The sequence below is a fragment of the Hemibagrus wyckioides genome, linkage group LG05 (genome assembly GCF_019097595.1).
Source record: "Hemibagrus wyckioides isolate EC202008001 linkage group LG05, SWU_Hwy_1.0, whole genome shotgun sequence".
Lineage (NCBI taxonomy): Eukaryota > Metazoa > Chordata > Actinopteri > Siluriformes > Bagridae > Hemibagrus > Hemibagrus wyckioides.
In genome coordinates, this window is record NC_080714.1 from 22,889,432 (window position 1) to 22,910,397 (window position 20,966).

The following is a 20,966-nucleotide window of genomic DNA, read 5'->3' on the forward strand; positions in this document are numbered from 1 at the left end:
CTATTGCCCATTTTTTTACTATAACTGTTTATCTGAGAATTGTCCACAACCCAAATACCATCTGGTCAGTTATTGACCCTGTAGTGGTTCCTTTTCCCTGGTGGATGAGGTAGAGGGGGGGCTGACTCAGTGTGCATACCAACAGATGGGGCTACAATGAGTAACTGAGTCCAAATGGTCAATGAGTGTGTATACACTGTTAGAAAAAAGAACCGTTTGAAGGTTTCTTTGGATGGTTTAGCTTGGAACTATTTCTGATATTTTACCCAGCCTTGAACGTTCTACATTTAGCCCTTTAGGGCTAAATACAAGGCAGGTGTAGGAGCCTCCAGAGTCCCTGGCTACATGCATATTCCCCTTGAGTGGGTTTTCTCCAGGATCATTGGGTTCTTCTGACCTTATAAAACATGCTGGTGGGTTGGCTCACGATGGTTCCTAGGTGTGAATGTGTTTGTGTGTGCATGCCCAATGTTTCCGGGATAGCCTTCATATCCATTGGGACACTGATAAGGATAAAGTGCTAACTAAAGAATGAATGAATAAAAAGTAGGTGTAGCTAAGAAAATGGGCATATGAGTGCATATGTACTGGAAAGAAAAACGAGAAGTTCAGCTAACTCGAGTACCATCCGAGACTCTTTAACAGCCTCGCTTTAATGACATATCTCTTATCAGTGCTAGCTGTTGCTATGACAACAATGAAGTTGATTTTTACTATTTATATAGGAATTTCCTGATGAAGGAAATAACATATAAGTGAAGCATTTCAGTCCTCTTATTATTTACTTGTTATTTGAATAAAGTAGGTTGTCCCAGGCATATTTCCTAAGAAAAAAGACGGTATTGACCCTGCTGTTTTCTGTCAAACATAACATTTGTGTATAATGTGTGGGATTTCAACATTAAAACTCCACACATCATAAAGCTGTCAGAGCGAGTGATGCTCATGACAATAAGGTGGCTGGAGCGTTAATCTTAAATGCTTGTTTCCATCACAAACTATGCTTATCCAGCCATCGTCTAACGTGGAAGAAATGTGGCTTTTTGGAAATAACAGAGCAGGAAAGTTAAATTTATGTCCAGAGTGCTGCACAAGGAGTGGAGGAAAGCAGCACAGCATTTCCTGTGCAAGAGGAAGCAGGAAGTGGCTGGTGGATGGAGATACAGGAGCGTGCACAGTCCGAACAATACAAATCTTACCGAGTCAGGAAGCGGATCTGCGTCAGCTCTGACTGACAGATTTTAGAAAGGCCAAGCAGTGCCAAACCCGCAGAGGCCTGAGAAAATCACAGTTTCTTGCAAAGCACACAGCTTTTGTTCTTACTTTTTGATTGAGAGCAAATTTCTTTCCCTTCATTGAGTTTCATGAAAACGTGCAGGCGGTGATGCAGAGATCTTTCAGTAAAGACAAAACGAACTGTACGAAGAGACTAAATCGGTGAGTTTCATTGACAGCCAGAGAGATTGGGGGAGGAGTTGTGCTCAGTGTCAGACTTCCACAATGTCATGGTTCCAGGAAAGTGACTCCCCTGCTCACAGGCATTCAGATGAATTCATCTGTTTAGCGCAGATTATTACTCGACTAAATGCATTAATCAGCAGCAGACATTTGGGCAACCCGACCCTGACCCATCCTCTCAAAAAGTCATTACGCTGCCTCAGGGCAGACATGGTCCACAATGAATACTTTTGTTTTTTTGCTAGAAGAACAACGCTAGAAGAGCTGAGCAGTTAAGCGTCATGAAAGTCATGTTTTAAAATCAACTTACAGCAAATTCTTTTACCCTTTGCATCATTTCAATGGTAGTGATTTGGGTTGATTTTTTTTCTAAACGTAACAGCAGATTATTATCTTGCAGAAACACTTCCTGACCTCTTCAGGGCGAGCTGTAATGAGTGAGTCTGGCAAGCATGTGATTTCAGCTCGGACATGCATGATACGGCCGCCGTTAGCTGCCATCGTTGTGTAAAAAAATAAATAAATAAAAAGTTGTGCTTTGTCTTTACTATTTTCTAACAGTGGCTGCATTCGATGGTGTTGTTTAATACTGATATAAGTATGTCAGTAAAAATAGCTTATACATATTAATCAATACAGAAAACAACGATTGAAACATTTTCTACATGTTTTCTACATAAATATCCAATAAAGCAAATTGCTTTCAACACAGGTCTAGACCTGAATGTACAACGCATAACAAATGCTTTGCAGTTACAATGAGTATATATCAATACACCAATGCCTGATATATCAATTTATATCCATATAACGTCCCTCCATCTTGCATTTTAAATGAATTGCATTTATGCCTTATTATAAACCCATACTACTAAAAACTTTCTGCTTTCTGGCTTGATCAACAGAAACTCCCACAATTAGGCAGGAAATGAATCCTGGGAGAATGTGGGTGGGGGGGGGGGTTAGGGAGGGATACAAAAGTCTTGTGATATTTGGGTGGGGTTGCAAAACATATCTTTAAAAAAAAAAAGTATAAAAAGAAACAAAGCTATTGAAACTTGATGGACTTGTTTTGAATTCCTCAGCTTCTGAGAGGCATTGCATTCCACAGTTAGAAAATAAAGCTCAAGACAAATACAGGAAGTGATGTAAGAAGTTCTCCTCTTTATCTGCCCTTCCCAGTCTTCACCTGCTGAACTAATTACATCCCTCTAAACCCTCCCCCCGCCCCCCCTCAATTGTAGAGCCCTGCAGGAGGAAAACATTCATCTATGAGCCCATGCGTCTTTCATACAAAGCAGGTCGAGGTGTGTGTGTGTGTGTGTGTGTATGTGCATTCGTAAATTATATTGGATTATTATTAGTAATTATTGAATTGTATTTAAAATGAAAATGGAATGTTAAGAATAAACAAGCGTGATTTACGAACCAGTGCATCGCCGTATCAGTTCAAATCTTTCCTTTACTAAATGCTTTAGCTTGAGTTTATAGCCGTAAACATTTGGCTATAAAGACCATTTAAAAAAACAACAAAACAAATCCCACTCCCACTCACTCCCAGAAAACATTTCATCAATCCCATCTGCTCTGGCAAAAAAAAAAAAAAAACAACTGACCAACCCCATTGCTCCAATTTTTGTTGTCCACTCCTACAAAAAACCTCCTGCAAAATATTTGACCAATCCCCTAAAAATCTAAACAAAACTGTCTGCTCTGGCAAAAAAATGATGACTAGTCTCATTTTATTGTGCAAAAAGAATGACCCATCTGAATGACTAATCCCCGCAACTTCTTTGGGCAAGCCCACCATATTCACCGATACCATCCTATCCTGCAAAAATAAGTTTGACCAATATCCCCCACCATATTTTCTTTTAATCAATCCCACCGACTACTGCAAAAGGTTTGACTAATCCCCTCTGCCTAATGACAGGACTATTCCAGGTAACTACCACAACCACAGAAGGTTTTGACCAATCCCACCTGCTCCCACAAAAAAATACCTTGACCAGTCCCACTCAACCCATGAACATCTGATGAACCAATCCCACCCTATTCTTCAAAAATGTTTGCCCAATCATGTCTACTCTCTCAAAAACGCTTGACTAATCCCTCCCAGCACAACCTCCTTGTTTAAAACTCACCACTTCCTGAATGTCTTTTAAAGCAACATTCAAATGTGATGATGTTGCATCAAGTTTTAATAGTCTTTATGCAAAATAACATGAATAAATAAAATGAATAAATGAATGCCAGTGCCTGCAGCTGTGGGACGTCCCACAGTGATCTTTGCTCATTATATGAGCTTTTAGTGCTGCATAGAATCTTAAATGAAGATGTAACACATAAAACGTTTCAATGCTCTGACATTCAAACACACACTGTCTCTCTGTTTGCAGTCTTAACATTACTCAGAAATTGATTTCTTTTTTTATTGTAGCCTGTTTTTCCTGTTAAAAAACATAATAATAATAATAATAATAATAATAATAATAATAATAATAATAATAATTATAATAATAATAATAATAATCTTGAGATACTCTAAATTGTATAATTCAAAAGATCTATTTCTGAGATATAATTATGAGATTATGAGTCCTAAATATAATATTATCATTTCAATATAATCTAAATCATAACTGAAATAACAAACCAAACAGTTTTGAATGACTAAGTCACAGTTATGAGATAAGAAGTCAGAACTTTGACTTTGACTGTAGGTATGCCTCTGACATGACAGTATCTCAACATTATGACTCGTTATCTTGCAGTTATGACTCACTGTCTTGGGATTTTGAGATAGTGTCTCAGGATTATTGCATGGTATCATAATAATGATGTATTATCTCATAATTATGATGTGGTATCTTGAAATTATGAGATAGTACCATATAATGTTACTAAGTCACAATTATGAGATAAGAAGTCAGAATTTTGACAGACTGTAGGTATGCCTCTGACATGTGACAGTATCTCAACATTATGACCCATTATCTTGGGATTTTGAGATAGTGTCTCAAAATTATTGCATGGTCTCAAAATAATGATGTATTATCTCATAATTATGATGTAGTATCTCAAGATTATTGTAGGACTGTAGGTATGCTTCCGACATGTGACAGTATCTCAACATTATGACTTGTTATCTTGCAGTTATGACTCACTGTCTTGGGATTTTGAGATAGTGTCTCAGGATTATTGCATGGTATCATAATAATGATGTATTGTCTCATAATTATGATGTAGTATCTTGAAATTATGAGATAGTACCATATAATGTTACTAAGTCACAATTATGAGATAAGAAGTCAGAATTTTGACAGACTGTAGGTATGCCTCTGACATGTGACAGTATCTCAACATTATGACTCATTATCTTGGGATTTTGAGATAGTGTCTCAGAATTATTGCATGGTCTCAAAATAATGATGTATTATCTCATAATTATGATGTAGTATCTCAAGATTATTGTAGGACTGTAGGTATGCTTCCGACATGTGACAGTATCTCAACATTATGACTTGTTATCTTGCAGTTATGACTCACTGTCTTGGGATTTTGAGATAGTGTCTCAAGATTATTGCATGGTATCACAATAATGATGTATTATCTCATAATTATGACGTAGTATCTTGAAATTATGAGATAGTACCATATAATGTTACTAAGTCACAATTATGAGATAAGAAGTCAGAATTCTGACAGACTGTAGGTATGCCTCTGACATGTGACAGTATCTCAACATTATGACTCGTTATCTTGCAGTTATGACTCACTATCTTGGAATTTTGAGAGAGTGTCTCAGAATTATTGCATGGTATCATAATAATGGTGTATTATATCATAATTATGACATAGTGTCTCGAATATTATTGCATGGTATAATTATAATGATGTATTATCTCATAATTATGATGTAGTGTCTTGAAATTATGAAATAGTACCTTAGAATGTTGGCATGGTATTATGATTGAGGTATATTATCTCAGAATTATGAAGCAGTGTCTTGAAATTATGAGATAGTATCTCAGAATTATGACATGGTATCATAATCACTGTGTATTATCTCGTCACTGTAACCTAGCATCTTAAAATTATTGCATGGTATCCTGATTGAGGTATATTATCATATGATTATGAAGTAGTGTCTTATAATTATGAGATAGTATCTCAGAATTATAGCATGGTACCATAATCATTGTGTATTATCTCATCATTGTAACCCAGCATCTCAGAATTATTGCATGGTATCATGAAGTATTATGAAGTAGTGTCTTAAAATTACGAGATAGTATCTCAGAATTATGAGTTTGTTTCTCGTCAATTCTGACTTAGTATATCGAAATTATGATTTGGCATATCATAATTATGACTTAGTATCTTGAAGACTTTGTATCACTTTTATGACTTAGTATCGCAAAATTCCAACTTAGTATCACATAATCAAGACTTACTATCTCATAATTATGACACAATACATAAGATGTTCTTAAAGGACTTCCATAAATGGTAATAACTTTAGCCAGCAGAATTTTACCTTTGGTTTTTAGCAGTCAAGAATCAGACCTGTGTATTTCTGACCGTGAAATAATTCAAGCAGCTTGAAAATGGATGTCTGTGTGCACCGAGTGTACCTTCAACTGCCCTGTGTTGCCATCTACTGGCAGGAAATCCGCACGTGTATACACATGATGCAAAAATACAGAACATAATTTGGAATATGTATGAAACAGAATAATTTATTATTAATCATTAAGATTTATAGAACACTCAATGTTGACACACAGCAGCATATTTCACAATGGCCTTTAATTCGAGTAATTTGCACATAAAAAGGTGATGCATTTTACAATGGTTCTGTTTCGAAAATTGAAGTAGAATTAAGCTCTATTATTACTAATAATAACAGGGAGCAGCTGGGATCAACACTGACGTTACAAGGCTCTGATATCTTGGCAGTTTGGTGTTTATGAGAAAGTCTTGAGGGGGAGAGTCAGAAAATCCAAAGCACAATACAGAGAATGAGCACACACACACACACACACACACGCAATCAGACTCGCAGCTCAACACTGCAATACTCTTTCTTTATAAATGGAGATAAACCACAATGTTAGTCATTCAGAGCTGATTCAAACAGCAGCCCAAAAAATCCGTCAAAAATGAGGTAACTATTTGTTTTGAACATCAACTCAAATTACTGCAAAATGACGTCGATCAGAAAGAAGCATCTCGATTTTCATAAAAAATAGAACAAGTAAAAAAAAAAGAAGAAGAAGAAGAACTTAGGGAGCATGAAGCAAGTGGCCATGCACGGGTGGCGAAAATAATAATAGTAATAATAATAATAAAAAAACCCTTCTAATTCAAATATAGATAATGAATAAATAAGTAAAAAGTAAACCACAGGCACAAACACAACTGAAGAAGCAAGTTCGCCCGTCAGGAAGTGAAGGCAAGAACTTGCTGGACCCCTAAGACTGGCACAGACAAAGAGACGGGGCAAGCATGCATGCGCAGAAACACAGCACCAGCTGGAGAACATCATCAACATCGAGTGAACGCACCACTACAGCTACACGACACACGGCTATGGCCACTGAGCCCACAGAGAGAGAGAGAGAGAGAGAGAGAGAGAGAGAGAGAGAGGAAAAGAAGTAGAAGAAAACACAATGGAAGAGAGAGAGAGAGAGAGAGAGAGATGGATGGAAGTAAAAAAAAAAAAAAGAAAGAAAGAGATGCCAAAGAAACAGATTCAAAGTGAGGAAAAAGTAAGAGACAGGAAGAGGAGGTCAGGAAGAAAGAAACAGGAAACTAGAAAGAAATATTAGCTCTTTTCAACTGGACAGTGAGATACGATGACAAATCACTAATTCCAGAGGTTAAGCAGATTCTCGATTCTGATTGGCCACAAAGCGTTTTTCTATAAAATCGTGATAATATGAATTCACATGTTTTAATGCATAACCGTTTCTATAGTAACAGCTCGTTCATGTGGACCTGTAAGGCAGAAGCGCTACACAATCTAAGAGTAATAATAATCAAGCATTGCTCTGGAATAAGAGAAAAATGGAATCCTTGCTATAGTGGAGATTCCCATTTTATAAACATTTATGGTAGAAGTCTTCAGCTTCAGTAGACTTTATATTTAAGCATCGGTGGGTTTTGTGTATGATTAACTTCACCAGAGAGGCTAGTGAGGGAGTGAGGGAAATAAACCACTACAGGATTTTACGAAAACCAATCACCATTGGGTCTGCTGATTATTATCCTATAACAACATGTCCCCCAAGTGTTTTCTCATTCACTAAATACCTAAACACAATAAATCCGAAGACAAATAGCATTCTCGTGATTTTTACTCAGATATAATATAATATTGGCACACTTTACTCGATGGTGGCCCACTGCCATTTACTGCAGCAAACTGACTCTGTCTTGCTGAGCAGGAGACATCAGAGGTAATTAAATGACAGCGACACATGCTTTTCCAAAGTATTTAATCAAGGTTGTATGCCAAGTGTTTTCCTTATTAAACACCGCATCATAACCTCCAGAAAACTCCCACTTTGGATTAGTAACTGTACTGTATAGTACCGCAGTGTCCAGTGATAAAGCACTATTATTGAGAGAGAGAGAGAGAGAGAGAGGAGATGCAGCGTATACACACAATACAGGGAAGAAAGTGAGCATGAGTGAGTGAGCGAGTGATGGAAGTGAGTGATGGAGTGAGTGATGAGTGAGGTTGCACTGCTTTCATCTCTGTGAAGAAAGAGTGACCGACTGAAGGACTGCAACTCTAAAGCTGCCTGCTTCAACCCCTTCACTCAGCAGATTTAATCACAAAAAACACCATATTGTATATGATATGAGTTACCTTTCAAAACCACACCCCTCCCCACTTAACCCGCCCACTTTCCCCCCTGCCATAACCTTTGAATGCTTTTGCAAAGGTTTCACAATCAATTTTGGCCTGATAAATACGTTTGTTTCAAAAATAAATAAATAAATTAAAAAAATTCCCTAGGGATCCTCAAGAACCCTTTTCTGCAGGCCAGCAGAAAAAGACAGCAGCTATTTGGATCAGGACTATTATGAAAAGCTTGACCAGCTTGACTAGAAGCACGTCACGGTCCTGTATCTGATTCTGAGGACTAGAGTTTAGACCTAATGGCTCCGGTCAGACAGCAAGCAGCTACGACACAAGGCTGAGAAGAGTCTAGGCTCACACGAGAAGCAAGCTCTGCAAATCATTAGCACACGGGTTATTCAAAAACAAACAAAGAAACCAAAAAGATCTCAGACAAAATTCCAAGCAGGTGTTTTTTTTTTGTTTTTTTGCCTCTGGCCCGAAGAAGAGGAGATTCAGAGTTTGTGTTAAGAACGGCTCGGCCTGTCAGACGGCCTCACACAGCACCTCTCTGACTACGCATTAAAGAGGAGGATGTTTCATGCAAGGACGCTTGCCCTGCCACTCCTGTGCCAGCCAAACGCTTTTAGGGATCTGCAAAGAAAAGAACAAAAATAAAAAAGAAAGCAAAGAAGAAAAAAAAAAACAAGAAACAAACACAAAAATCATACAAGATGTTAGACATGTGGCATTGGAATACCGTCATTTCTGGACTATAAGAAAGACACTTTTATTTGCCCACAAGCAGGTGATGTGACTTTTACAGCTACAATACAATAAAAGTCAAAAGGTTTTCACCATCCTGTACTCTAGGTGTAGAATATGTAACGACCTAGAAATGTTTGGGATCTACGGCGGTGGGATTTATTGCTAATGCAGCTTTATACATCATTATGTGACTTTCTTAGAAGGTCCAGACGATGCGCACCACACCTGGGTGGAAGAGTCTTATATTCGATTACGTATACACCTAACTATCCAAAAATACAGTACTATAACCCACGGCAACACTCCCTCTCCGTTTTTCCTACATTCATTCTCACGCATATGTCGACTCATCACCTAGCGGGTGATCAAAAAAGTGTCAGTGTTAATATTTCCTGCTGTATCAGTCTAGAAAGCAGTGAGGCAGAATTTACAGCTACTATTGCTTTAACAGGAAAAACAAAACAAAACCAAAAAAAAAACAATGGACAAGCTTTAATATTACAGCGACAGGAAAGCCTGTATGCGTTCGATAGCATGCAGAAGCGGCAGCGATCACATCGATATTAGCAATAAGCATAAAATGTGCTCTTTTTTTTGTCTTCTTTGCCTCGTTTTAACTCTTCATGGAAACGTCTTCAACTGGTGTGACTCGCCAGTCGTGAGAAGATCCGCATGCAAAATGTCTGAAGCTCTTTTCACTACGCTATCTGTAGCTCGCGACATTAGCTGCTGCCTCAAAAGAGAGATCACGGAAAATAAAGCTATTCGATGCTAAATCTGTTATGAGCATGCAGGAGGAATTCATGTAGGTAGTTCTTTTATTATTATGCATGTTGTTATACACGTTTAGTTCGAATCTAACTGCTTGGGGGGTGGGGTAGGGGGGGTGTTGTATATTTATTAGTTAAAGAAATAGAAAGAAATAAGTACCTGAGTAAACGTTAAGACTAGACATTGTTCTTTCATGCTCGCTCGTAAAGTATTTACAGGGATATAATTTAGGAACACTGACGTACAAGAACTGTGATAAAAATCGATTTTTTGTTGTTTTTTTTTTAATACAATCTGATATTTGACTGAAGCCTCACAACACCTTTATTGCTGACTGTCAATCTGTTCATCAAATTTAAAGACTCGGAAAGAAATAATACCTGTGGCTCAGCCATAGACAGACATATAAACATACATAGATATTTTTTCTTCATACAAAAACAACCACAATACCCAAAGACATGATATGAAATGTAGATTAAGCAGCGTTTTCTACTAGCGCGCCTCGACGGCGGCTCTATTGCCTTCTCATCCTTATGGACGCAAAAGTCTTTACTTTTTTTCTTCTTAGTCACACTGAGGGAGAGAGAGATGCAAAGTAAAGAAGCCAAGACAAATAGTCTGATATGCTACATGATATGTTGCAACATTGAGTATCAGTCCACTCTTCCTGTCCTATAGGATGGAGGTGGTTTTTCATTTAGCTCTCTCTCTCTCTCTCTCTCTCTCTCTGGTGGCATCCTTGTACGCAAAAAAAACAAAAAAAACAAACGTCTTCGAAAGCAGAAATGGCCTAAAGTGAAAATTTCACACTGTGGTCCTGGCCTATAAAAATAGCCAGAGGGACAGGGAGAGATAGTCAGAGAAAGGCGCTGATGCTACGCATGTCGTTTTAGCTCTGTGGCTTAAATATAGGTCATGGCACCTTTGGAGTTGGCGTCGAAGCAGAGCTTGATGTAGGACGTGGGCACGTATCCCTCCTCATCCTCGTTTCTGCGCACTCGAGTCCAGCCGTCACCTTTGTCCTCCTCGATTACGTACAGCATCTCGCCTTCTGCCATCGGGATGGTGCCCTCGTTCTGACCTAAAGCGCGAGATGAGATGAGATGAGAACGTTAGAGGATGTGTTTTAGGAGTATACACAGTGACAACATGCTCATACTGAACCCTGATGTTCTGCTCACTACCTGAAAGATGTCCATAGCAATAGATACAACTGTAACAGTTCATTCAAAACATGGTGGTTAGAAATGAGTGTGCCAGTGATGAAGTGAGCAGCTGAATAACGTACTATGAATGCGTGTCAAAACTCGGCCTTAGACCAGGTGAAATGCTACAAACAGTATTTTACTAACGTCAAGGTTACCAGGTTCAACATTCAGTTTAATTCAATTTTATTTGTATAGCACTTTTAACAACGGGCTTTACAGAAATATAAAAATTCATAATAAATGAAATTATACACGTAACATTATGTCCACCTGCCTAATATTGTATTGGTCTACTTTTGCTCACAAAACAGCCCTGACCCATCGAGGCATGGACTCCACTAGATCCCTGAAGGTGTGCTGTGGTATCTGGCACCAAGATGTTAGCAGCAGATCCTTTAAATCCTCTAAGTTACAAAATGGGGCCTCCAAACTCGCTCAAATCCTTCCACTTGCCCATTTTTCCTGCTTCTAACACATCGACTTTGAGGACAAAATGTTCACTTGGTGCCTAATATATCCCACCCACTAACAGGTGCTATGATGAGGAGATAATCAGTGTTATTCACCTCACCTGGCACTGCTCATAATGTTATGCCTGATTGGTGGGCACCTGACACCTGACCTTCACAACATCAGAAGCACACGATTATCTACCTTCACTGGAACGGTTTGTAAAAAGACGTTTGGCCAAGAGTGAGTTTCCTGCATGGAGCCCTGACCTCAACCTGAGTACTCCATACTTTAGGACATTTCTGCCGCTACCTTCGAAAGGGTAGAGAGCCTTGCAGGTTCCTATAGTGGGTAAAGGTTCTTCATCGTCAAACTCATCGTCGAACTCGGTGCTGCGGGACTTGAACTGCACCGTCTCCGTGCTGGGGTCTTCCGTATAGCTGCCGTCCGGACTGTGCACAGAAGACATGTAATACATACAACAGTTCAAATGAATACAAAGTTAATAAGGGCGAGGTGACAGAATACCACAGGGCGGCAGGCAGGGTGTGTGTGTGTGTCTGTGTGTGTGTGTGTGTGCTTCAGGAGTACCTCTCTCTGTTCTGGGCACAGCTGTTTGCAACGTTGCCCGTGTTGCCCTGTGGATCAAAAGGGGCGCTTTGTCTCCGCAGTGTACTGTCCTTCTCTAGCAGCTTCCTCTCCACGTCTGTTAACCAGGTCTATGAGAAGACCAAAAACAAACAGACAGAAGTCCATCCTGTTACTTCGGTTGCAATTAAAAAGTACATTATTTTCATATAACATAACACTGTAAAGTGTCACATAATTTTTACCTGTTTATGCTATTTTATATGTACACATGCCACATGTAAAAACTGTTCCTTTACATTTACGCCAAACAGGCATAACTTTATGACCACTAACAGGTGAAGTGAATAACACTGATCATCTCCTCATCATGGCACCTGTCAATGGGTGGGATATATTAGGCACCAAGTGAACATTTTGTCCTCAAAGTCGATGTGTTAGAAGCAGGAAAAATGGGCAAGCGTAAGGATTTGAGCGAGTTTCCGGTCTGCAGTGGTCAGGACCTATCAAAAGCATCCTTTAAGTCCTGTAGGTATCCTTTAAGTTGAACTTACAGGACTTAAAGGATCTGCTGCTAACATTTTGGTGCCAGATACCACAGCACACCTTCAGGGATCTAGTGGAGTCCATACCTCGACGGGTCAGGGCTGTTTTGGAAGCATATGGTGGACCAACACAATATTAGGCAGGTGGTCATAATGTTATGCCTGATCAGTGTACATTTACGGCAGAAGTGCTTTTAAAGTCTCTTTGTAAGAAATACATCGATACTGGTTCACAAGGTCACTGAGTAAGAATACCTAAATCGGCCTGAAAACTCGATCAGGAGGCAATACAGCAAGAAAAGCGCGAAGTGCTAGTTTTTAGAATTTCACGAAGAGTAAGAACTTCAGTTTGTATGCCTAAAATGAACTTCTGGGGCTGTATTGAAAAAAATTCTTAAAGTTAAAAGTAGCTGGACTTCAGACTCTAGAAAGTTCTGGAAAAATTTAAAATAAACACTTACAATTTCTTCTGTATTAAAGTTAAAAATCAGTTCTTATACCTGAGAGCATTTAGGACTAGGAAGTACTAGAGGACTCAGATATCATAAATGACACCGAATGACAAAAAGAAACTCAAATAAATAAATAAATAAATAAAAATTTCAATTTAATTCTATGAAAAGTCTGTGAATTTAATCCAACATATATAGACATTTCTGTTAGAGAGAGAGAGAGAGAGCAAGAGTCTCACCTCGTATTTGTGTGCCTCGAGCTGGAGTTTCTCGATGCTCTGCCGCACCTCCTCTAAACGTGGGTCTACACTGTTGGGGTCGCCCATGTGAGGGTTCTTAATGTACACTTCCTTCATTTTATTCAGCGCGTCCCTGCGGTCAGTGAGAAGAGAAACATGATGTGGGCTTCTGCTGCTGGAACAATATCATCTTTTGGACGAAAACTTCCTGGAAGAACGCTGGACTTATGCTAATGGCTCCAAATGAAATCTTGGCTAACAGAAACCTGTGTGTGTGTATGTGTGTGTGTAGACATACCTCTGATCCATCTCCTTCTGGATGTCTTTGCTGATGTCATTAAGCTTTGCCTGCAATTTCTTTCGTCTTTGCTCTGGGGGTAAATGACTGTAATCCTCCTGGATCGTTCCCTACACACACACACACACACACACACACACACACACACACACATTTCAGGAGCTGGCCCGAATACTCAATTATCTTTTTGCTAGGTTGCTATTCTTTCTCTATTTAGTATTCCGAAGCTTCTTTGAGCCACTAAACCTGAAGCCAAATTTACAACATACGTCATCAACAAACGTCTTTTAGATAGAACCACTTTTGGTACTATATGGAGGATGCATAGTGCTAAAAATACATCAATCAGTTGTAACCGGTTTGGATAAATGCATCTACGTCAATTTGCAGCAAACTTCCTCCTGCTTTTCACATGGATATGAAGCTGAAAAAGCAAAGACACTCAACAAACCAGAATTTAGTCAAGGAGTTTTTATAACAGGATAAATCTCTATCATTAATTCTCCTCCACGGGAAAGTTTTTAAACAGAATATGTCATGTTTTGCAATGTTTTGGTCATTTTTTTGGGGGGGGGAATGTGAAGCAATGACATTTTTTTTATATAGCTGCCAAAATGTCTGCCAAAAGTGATAACACGAACTAACTTGTTTCAGCGATAAACCTGTGTCATTGTACGAAATGGAAAAATTTACTGGCAAATTTCTGTGGTATAATGAGAATAAAATACATAGAGTACAGCATTGCCACCTGCTGGATATAATAAAAAAAATAACGTAACATTATAGGTCATTCCTTTGTTTTTGAAGGTGGTTGTGAGAGCAAGTGAAGTAAATATAATAATTAGAACTGAGGACATGAAGCCTTTATTATTGCCACACATACATTACAGCACAGTGGAATTCTTTTAATCGTATATCCTAGCTGAGGAAGTTGGGGTCAGAGCACAGGGGCAGCTATGATACAGCGCCCCTGGAGCAGAGAGGGTTAAGGGCCTTGTTCAATTGCCCAGCAGTGGAGCTTGGTGGTGAACCCCGATCCTCCAACTTAGTAATAATTCAATGGCAGGTTCCACTTAATCAACTAGCTCTTGCTTTCTAAAGCAGTCTGTTGAAAAGCTTCGCCTTGGACCCTTTTCCTTTAGAAAATCCTCGCGCTACAGGCCTACTATAACACACGAGCAAGTCTAATTGTTACAGCGGCTCTAAGATATCTTTGAGAAAATCCCCGACTGTATTGTTTCTGTTTCTCACAAAAGTTGTATGATTTAAATAAAGGCTTAAGAATAATACGACAGGTGAAAGTAGACACTTACACTTACCAACTTCAGGGAGAGCTGCATACAAAGGGAACGCAAACAAAACACAACAGAGAAAAACTCAAATCAATTAAACCTTTTACAGCCAGCAACCCACCGCAGCAGATAAAAAGAAACATCCTCACAGATCCCCGTATGATCATAGCATACATTTGTTTATGGAAATAATGTAACTATACGAATATCAGGAAATCCATCCATCCATTGTCTATACCCACTTTATTCCTAATTAGGGTCACCTGGAATATCAGGAAATCTTTTAACATATATGCTTCATAATATTTAATTATTTAACTCTTTAGCTTTTCAGAAACTTTCCTGTGAACAGCACACATTATACATTTCAGATTACTGACCTTTAAGTTAAACCTGTTTAATAGTGATGGCTATAATAATACCACTTTACTGAAGCTTTGATCGGTCGTTGTAAGTTATCACGACTACTGTCCAATCCAAGGCTGGACAAATGATGCATTTCTTTTTATCCTTGCATTGCATTTTTATGCTAGTAAACCTAAACATCTATTCAGTTTGAGGTAGCACATCAGGTTTCTGTCCTTAACAAAAAAAAAGTCAGCAAGTTGCTGACTAAGGTTTGGTCTTCAGCTGTGATATTGTGACATAAAATTTTTATTTATTTTTATCTTGTCCTGATTAGCGCCTTTATTTACTCTCGACTAACACTGATGCTGGACTTTTTTCCGAAAATGTCATCCTTGCAAGCTAATTAATCTGACTGGTAAAAGCTGCAGTGTGTAGTGAAGCAGATTTTAAATGACTAGGGTGCACTCCTGTTACAACACTGACGTGTGTCGCCCCACTGTGAAGCACAGTTTGGAAAGAAAAGGATTTTCTTCAGTCTCTGGTTGCTGAATTAAACTGCAGCCTCCCTGTCCACCAGGCAGCTATGAATAATAAAAAAACTACTAGCTGATACACACCATTTTCCTTTCACTAATGATGTGTCCGGTCTGAAACAGAAATGATGTACATTTTCTATATCTTGCTGAATCGCGGGACAGAAACACGTAGGTGAGACGAATCATTACTTCACTCACGAGTGTGATTAAATATGAACTCAATTTAATTTATGTGTACAGCACTTTTAACAATGGACCTTGTCTCAAAGCAGCTTTACAGAAGTATAGGAACATAGATAAAATGATATAGTTTAAAGTTAAGCTACTATTTATCCCTAACATTTTTCCCTAATGAGCAAGCCTGAGGTGATTCGATTCTATTTGATTTATTCATCGATTCCCATCATTTTCAGTTATTTTTTCTTGTCATACACTGTCATACCTATACACCGTGCACATTCATGCAATTCTCCAATCATGTGGTAACAGTGTGATGCATAAAATCATGCAGATACAGTACAGGTCAAAAGCTGGACAGCTTTGTAGTTAATGCTTAGATTTCTGTTCTTGACAGACACCATGTGACCTTTTACAGTTACAGACAATCTGAGTCAAAATTCGACATGTTGAAATACTTTTCTGTTCACTATGGCTGTAAAAAGTGGTTATTTGAATTAGCCTTCCTGTAAGCTTGAACAAGTCTGGCCATTATCTTCTGACCTCTATTGTCTGGCCGTTATCCTCTGACCTTCATCATCAACAAAGCATATGCTGCTCACCGGATGTTTTTTGCTTTTCACCACCGTTCCCTGTAAATGTCTCCAATATGCCTGGCAATCGTGCCACGGTCTTGCTTTGTATCTGCATAATTTTAAGCATCGTGCTGCAGCTGCTGCAGGATTGACTGTCTAGATAAAGACATGAATGAGCAGAGGTAGAGATGTGTAGGTGTGTAGCTTTAAAGTGTGGGTCTATATATAATTTTTAGATTTTTTTTACTGTATTATGTCACACTTTTTATTGAACTCGTGGCAGTTCTTACGCCTCAGGTCCTTACCCCACGCTTGAGGCTTCTCAGGCACTGCATCTTGTGTTTGGAGCTCATGAAGTCATTGAGGCGCTGTCCGAGCGGCTCCTTGTTGTGCGGGGGCGAATGCGGCCCGTTGGCCAGGCCTTCTGGAGAGGGCGACGTGGGGGGAGGGGGAGGGGGCTGACGGGGCGACGCTAACAATGACATAAGCTGCACGTGATGGAGCGACGGAGCCACGGTCACAGATGGAACCATGCAGAAACACAGAAGGAGAGAGAGATGGAGACATAAGGACACCAGAGAAACCCAGCAACAGGCTGACCGCATGAGCGCTGACAAAAATGTCAGAGAGCAATAACGAGAGCTTATTTCAAGCGTCGCCCAGAACGAATACCATTCTGCCAAAATCCATCGAATTCCATCAGCTTTATTAGAGAGATGGTTTCTCAGCCAGTGAAAATGTTTCAATTTCAAATAAATTTTTACAGATTAAAATTACTTCTTTTTCTTTTCTTTTAATTTTTTTTACATATTTTAATAGAACCTACTGACATTAAAAATACTGTTGTTAAAAATACTACAATTTTAATAACTTTATAAAATTTAATTTAATGAATTCTGAAAAAAAAATACAATTATTTAGGATACAATTCAAAATAAAATATTTTTTCCAAGCCTCCGTTTCTTACAAATCTGCTTGTGAAAAATAATAAAATAAATACTTAAAATAGTATTTTAACTTTAAGATTTATTTTTAGATTTATTTAGCTATTTTTATAGATTCACCAGATGTAAGGTAACAGAAAGGAACCCTGTATAAGGTTTCGTTTCCAATCCCTTTATACGCTCGTAATAGATTTTACTTCATTAAGGGATTCTGGGTAAAAAAGTGTGCTGAATGAGTGAATATTAATGTGTAATGTGATTTTGAGAGGAATGGTGAGGTGGTGACACCTTTCTTTCACCAGATGGAGACATTTTCCCCACAGATGCTTAGTAAAGTTACTCTGAGAGACTTAAAAGACTTAAAGAAAGGATCGATAGATGCATCAGTTTCACTTTAACAATATTTATGCTTGTTGTTTGGGGAATAATAAAGCATTAAAAGCATCTCCTGTAGGTAAAAAGTTGTATTATTCTTTTAAAAATAACTGCTAATAACAATAACAGCATTTTTCTGAATGACGACTCTCCTATTGTATCGTGCAACTAACAGATTTCATGACCTTCCCTTTATGACTATATGACAAATTAAGTCATTGAGCTGCTTTCAGGTTCTAGCTTTGGGTCTGCGTCACTTCTGTACTTCCACAGAACCCAAACACCAGGACATTCAGCCATTTCCTCTACCTTATTCCGCTTAATTAAAGGCCACAGCTTGCTCCGGCTCCTGCGCCGACTTTCTCCACGTGCGTTCAGGAAGCTGGACTCGGACACGGCTCTCTTCATGGATACGCTGTAGTCTTCAAACTCTACATCGCCTGGGGGCTCAAAGCCTGATTTGTATGTCTCTACCACCTGTTTGGTGTCCTGAGGGTGAAAACAAGATGGACAGAAGCGAAGACGTTTTAGATGTGAGCATTTCTGTGACAGCATTAGAGGAAAGATCAAGAGTCCAAGATCAAGAGCCTATTACATTTGATTATGAAAATAATCTGATATCAGGTTAATATTCTTATTATGAATACACAAAACACATCTTTACTGATGAAATTTATACACTGATATGTACTGATTGGCAGCATAATAAACGAAATGTCGTAGACTACAGACTAGTTTTTGTTAAATAGCATTGATTTTAATAACTGGAATTAATTCTAGGTCTAAATCCAGTTTGCAGTACTGCAGTTTGTCCCCAAATCCAATATAAAGCTGTTTTGCATTGCCATGACACTCCTACTTTATTATATAAACAAGCAATATACATTTTTTTATGTACTCAAGATACAGAGACCTCACAAGGTGAGCCAAGTCAGAGTTCAATAAAGAAACTTTTAATAAAACGCAATATATTTACAGACTTCAACAAAAACATCCCAAATATATGATCTACGCATGCTGGAAATCTCAGTTCCTAAACTTCACGTTTACAATCTGACGCTGAGAGAAAAGGCAGTGTGTTGTGTGTGGAGTGTGTGTAGGTCTGAGCTTCTAAATCTGAACTAAAGGTGCAACCATGAGTCACACAGGAGCTTACGTCCAATCACAGTCCGTAAGCCACTTTAAATCTGTGGAGAAAGTGAGTCAATTAGTGCTCCAATGTGGCCTCTCTCCATCTGTGACACTTGGCCAAACCACAGCCATGTGAGCGCAAGCTCAGGATTTAGCTGATGACACACACACACACACACACACACACACAGACACCAAATACACATCGTCTCCATGGCTGCTAGCCACAGCTGTTAAAAAAGCTGGGCATAATGATCATTGCTCATTAGCTTTAAAGTGGGGCAGGAGCATTTAGAGTAATGAAGTCAGCACTTTCCAGTGATAAATGATTAAGATGTCTGCTAAATATAGATTACTTAAACCTTGTCGCTGAACAAAGTGAAAAAGAAAATTCCCGCAGAAACTTTACTGCAGAACGCTGCGCTAATCAATTGTCTTAATATACTGCAACATTCCTATACAGCTTACATATTTAGCCCAAAACTAGATGTTTCATTTTCGTTGCTTCTAGTTCTAGCCTTCACCTTCATTATTTCATTGTTTAATTTTAGAGGCGCACAAATAGGCAAGGAATAAAAGGCAACAGGGAGCGCTGCTACTGGAAAATCATTAGTGACAGGTTTGAGGCGGTCTGATGTGAAGCAAAGCAGCAACTTTGTCCTATAGTAGCATGTCACAAGTGTATTATTTCTCTTACTCTTACACTTATATCGCAGCAGCTTTTCAACATGGACGTCATACTTTTTACCCATCCGTTACATGTAATGCTGAGAAACATCCATTAAGCAAATTAGTTCCTGTTACTAATTTACTTACATTATAAAAAGGTGTTATAAACCTCACCAATGTCTCTTCTTTTTTTCCTCTTAAACATAATAATACTAAAATGTGCAGCTTACTGAGAAAACATGATGCTTACTAAAAGTCAGACAAGTCCTTCAACAGATAGACAGTTCTACTTTGGACTAAAATCACTAGGACTCTGTGCCAATAATATAAATATAAAATGTTAAATAAAATGTCTCCTCTAAAATTCAATAATATTTTAAGTGAAAAAAAAAAACCCAAACAAACTCGTAATTCATTTCTGTATACTGAATTGCATTAAAATAAAAATGTGATTTGTCTTACAGCTGAAACAACTGTCAGAGCCGCTGTTATAGAAAATGGATCAACACCTTCTGACCAGTCAGAATCAAGCATCCGGCAGCGCTGGTATAAACCGTTATAAACATTAGCACAGTATTGGTCTTTGCAGTACTGATATTGTAGAAACAAATGCATTCAATAGTCAATATATTCCAGTAGCTAAATGATTCCATGAAGGAATGAAGGAATTATTGTCCACATACCATTTTGGGTTCGATGGACTCAGCTGCCTTGGTCATACCATCCAGACACTTATTAACGATGGGCAGCACTTTGCGTTCCACCTCGGCGTAGCACCTCATACTCTCCCCTATTCTCTCAATCCGTCTCTCCTCCATCTCCTGGATCCTCTGTAACACAACAGCACAGCTCCACTTACAGACTTCGGCTGGATAGAGTCACAAAATATCTTCCACTAAATATCCTATGAAGACTTACCTGAAAGATGTGGGGGATGAGGGTGTAGTAGTGCTCGTGTTGGTCTTTATTAAACTTCTGCAGGTAGGACAAATACTCGTTCTTACTGTCATCAGCTATTTGATGCCTTATTTGAGCTTGCTGTTTAGCCTGTGAGAGAGAGAGAGAGAGAGAGAGAAAGAGAAAGAGAGAGAGAGAGAGGGAGAAAGAGTGAACGAAGTGCTATAAGAAGGTTTACCCAAAAAGGCCAGCATCCTTCGTGCCACTGCAGGATCACGCTGTAAAATAAAATAAAAAGCCACATACAGTACAAACAAAAACAAAAACAAAAACATGTACACCGGTATCCAACAGCACATTAATACCACATATGACTTCCATTACAGCGT

General features: G+C 38.7%; 1 protein-coding gene across 8 annotated transcripts in view; it reads right to left on the bottom strand.

Annotated features, from left to right (window-relative positions):
• Positions 1 to 6,224: 6,224 nt before the first annotated feature.
• Positions 6,225 to 20,966, bottom strand: part of fnbp1a (formin binding protein 1a) — a 29,829-nt gene continuing 15,087 nt past the window's right edge. For 2 of the 8 annotated variants that reach the window (XM_058390683.1, XM_058390680.1), the window contains 10 exons: positions 20,599 to 20,727; positions 20,364 to 20,510; positions 18,190 to 18,369; positions 16,867 to 17,049; positions 14,953 to 14,967; positions 13,634 to 13,743; positions 13,336 to 13,468; positions 12,103 to 12,230; positions 11,824 to 11,963; positions 8,972 to 10,934 (listed from right to left, as the gene is read on the bottom strand). In XM_058390683.1, coding sequence (XP_058246666.1) covers positions 10,756 to 10,934; positions 11,824 to 11,963; positions 12,103 to 12,230; positions 13,336 to 13,468; positions 13,634 to 13,743; positions 14,953 to 14,967; positions 16,867 to 17,049; positions 18,190 to 18,369; positions 20,364 to 20,510; positions 20,599 to 20,727 — 1,344 coding nt within the window. In that variant the 3' untranslated portion in view covers positions 8,972 to 10,755. The other 6 variants (XM_058390678.1, XM_058390675.1, XM_058390677.1 and 3 more) reach the window with 5 other exon arrangements.